Below are 2,500 nucleotides of genomic sequence, written 5' to 3'. Positions count from 1 at the left end.
GTGCACTACACTGGTATAATTTACTTGAAACTTAAGCCAGTCCTGAATAATACAATATACCGCGTTAACGTTTGCTGTTCTGCCAACTTCAAGATGCCGTCCCTACCCACGTTCCTCCTGCAGGGGATTTTGTAGGTAAGTCGTATCTATGGTCAACGTCTGAACCCCCAGAAGAAAGATTTTCTCGATCGAACGTACTAAAATGACTGATTCTAACATTTTAAGGTTATATCACTGACGTCCTCTTACCAGCTGGTGTGTTAGCATGATTCTGATCAGCGGCTCTGACGACAGGTTGACCGAGAGGGCGGGAGACGGCTCCACCTTCAGGGAGATCAGATAGCTGGCCACCTGGATCTTATGCTCCTTAAATTCTACCGCCTCATTGATCCTAGGGAAATGGAAACAGGTTAGAAAAACATGGCAATAATGTGTGATGTTAATGTTTTAGATTAGCGTTGAATCTCAGTTAAGGGTAGGATGCATGTGGGAGAAAATACTACAGAGTTTGTGGGAAGTGGAACCAACAAAAGAACCGGGTGCTGGTTCAGAGCTAGCGCTGGTGCTGGTTCAAAGTTGGTTCCACTGGCGAACCTTCTAAGAACCGGTTTGCCTTTCCACCGGCTAGAGAGCCGTCACAGAGCCGAGTCTGACGTCACTGTATACGTGTCACGTGTCCCAGCAACGTTAGCGCAGCAGCGGCAAACACAAACACATCAACAATGTCGGATGTTGCTTTACTGTTAATGCTCATGGCTTTGTGAACCTACATTAACACCCAAACGCGGCGAATCCGACGTGTACGTGCAGCTACGTGTGATCTGTATAAACGGAGGTTGTTATCGAGAAAGTACATAACGTTATTTTATCATTAACACAGAAAAAAAGTTAGCCTTAGCATGTAGCTACTTACTGTCATGTGTGCTGATAATGTATCATATCGCGGTAAAGTAAAAGTGTATTAAACATTAGTATACTTAAGGTACGTTAACAAATGCGCTAACAGTAGCCCCGCCCACAGCCCCGCCCACAGCCCCTGACACAAGCGATTCTTAAGTCTAGACCAGCAACGTTTTGGTGCTACTTAAGAACCACTTTTCCTGGTTCAGAGCCGGTGCTTTGGTGGTCGAAAAAGAAAGAACTGGTTCTAAATTAGGCTCCGAACCAGCACTCAAACTGCCTCGGTGGAAAAGGGGCATAAAAGATCTGGCTCCGACTATCTGCTCACAGCTTTCTACTAGCTAGTAGCATTCATGGTCCTGTTTACCTGTTCTGTGTTAATTAGCTCATCCTTTTACAACTCCTGTGTTTCACTGCAAATACTCGGCATCTTCGGACGTTTGTGTTTTGCTTGTGGATTATTGCTGTAATTATTGATTGCTTACGCTTTGTCCAAAGCTATGGACTTGTATCCAAAAAATAACTGCAAGACCTCCACCCTTAAAAAGCTTCATTGGCTCAGTCAAACATCTAGCCAGAGAGTAACAGAGACTAGTTGTTATGTCCTCGTTGCCGTACGACTAGCGATTATGCACGTAATGTTCCCATTTAACCGGTTTTAACTCGACTAAACGGTGAATCTCTGTGCCTGAGGACGACAGTGGTTTGTTTGTTCAGAAAACCAGATGGAACAGAGGGAGAGACCCTCATCCATAAACTTCATTGCTTGCAGGCATACACAACTGGCGACGAGAGCCCAGATGGATCTATCTAGAGTGCCGGGCTATACCCAGGGTGACATAATGTTTATACGTCCTAGCAAACAGCCGGGCTGTACAGTTTAAACAGAAGAATGAATTGTTGTGGAAGAGAAAATGCTTTACAGAAACAATGCATGCTTACAGAGTAAAGGACACCCCAAAAGTTACCCAAGTTCCTGCTGCAGTACAGAGTTAGGAAAAGAATGCGTGAGGGTTTGTGAAGGCCAGTGCCAAGTAGTACTAGAAATACTCAAAAGGTCAGGCAAGTGATAGAAATCCAGACAGGTTTATAATCGCACCTGATTTTTATTTTAACAGCTTGTGTATCAGGGAGCTCGAAGGAGAAATGTGAGAGTTGTGTAAGCAGAAGGAACACAACCAGACAACAGGTCTGAAAAATCCAGGATCTCTATTTGCTGATGAAAGGATCAAAACTTGGCACAAGAAGCATGAGTCGATGTAGGCTTTCTGTTCTCTGTGTACAGTACAGGCTGGTGTAAAGGGGCGGGGAATGTTTTCCTGGAACACGTTACGTTACGGCTCCTGAGACGTACTTGAGGACGGCTTGATGTTACGCTGATCTAGTTAATAACTTTATGAGTACGAGTTATTCACTCTCAAATGGTCACCCTCACCAGCTTTATACAAGACCCTTTGGATTTACTGTCTTATCTCCTTCTCTTTTTCTCTCCCCCTCTCTCTCTTTCTCTCTCTCTGTCTCTTTCTCTGTCTCTCTGTTTCTCTCTGTTTCTCTCTTCTCTCTCTCTGTCTTTCTCTGTTTCTATCTCCTCTCTCTCTCG

The 2,500-nt window shown here is 44.5% G+C and overlaps 1 protein-coding gene across 6 annotated transcripts in view; it reads right to left on the bottom strand.

Annotated features, from left to right (window-relative positions):
• The window catches only part of adgrd1 (adhesion G protein-coupled receptor D1), a 63,139-nt gene that overhangs the window by 39,448 nt on the left and 21,191 nt on the right, over positions 1 to 2,500 (bottom strand). For all 6 annotated transcript variants that reach the window (XM_060881481.1, XM_060881483.1, XM_060881479.1 and 3 more), the window contains one exon: positions 250 to 391. In XM_060881481.1, the coding sequence (XP_060737464.1) occupies positions 250 to 391 (142 nt within the window). The remainder of the gene's footprint in view (positions 1 to 249; positions 392 to 2,500) is intronic.

Source organism: Tachysurus vachellii, chromosome 11 (assembly GCF_030014155.1).
Source record: "Tachysurus vachellii isolate PV-2020 chromosome 11, HZAU_Pvac_v1, whole genome shotgun sequence".
Lineage (NCBI taxonomy): Eukaryota > Metazoa > Chordata > Actinopteri > Siluriformes > Bagridae > Tachysurus > Tachysurus vachellii.
The sequence above is the reverse complement of the archived record's forward strand: the minus strand, read 5'-3'. Positions and strand labels throughout refer to the sequence as shown.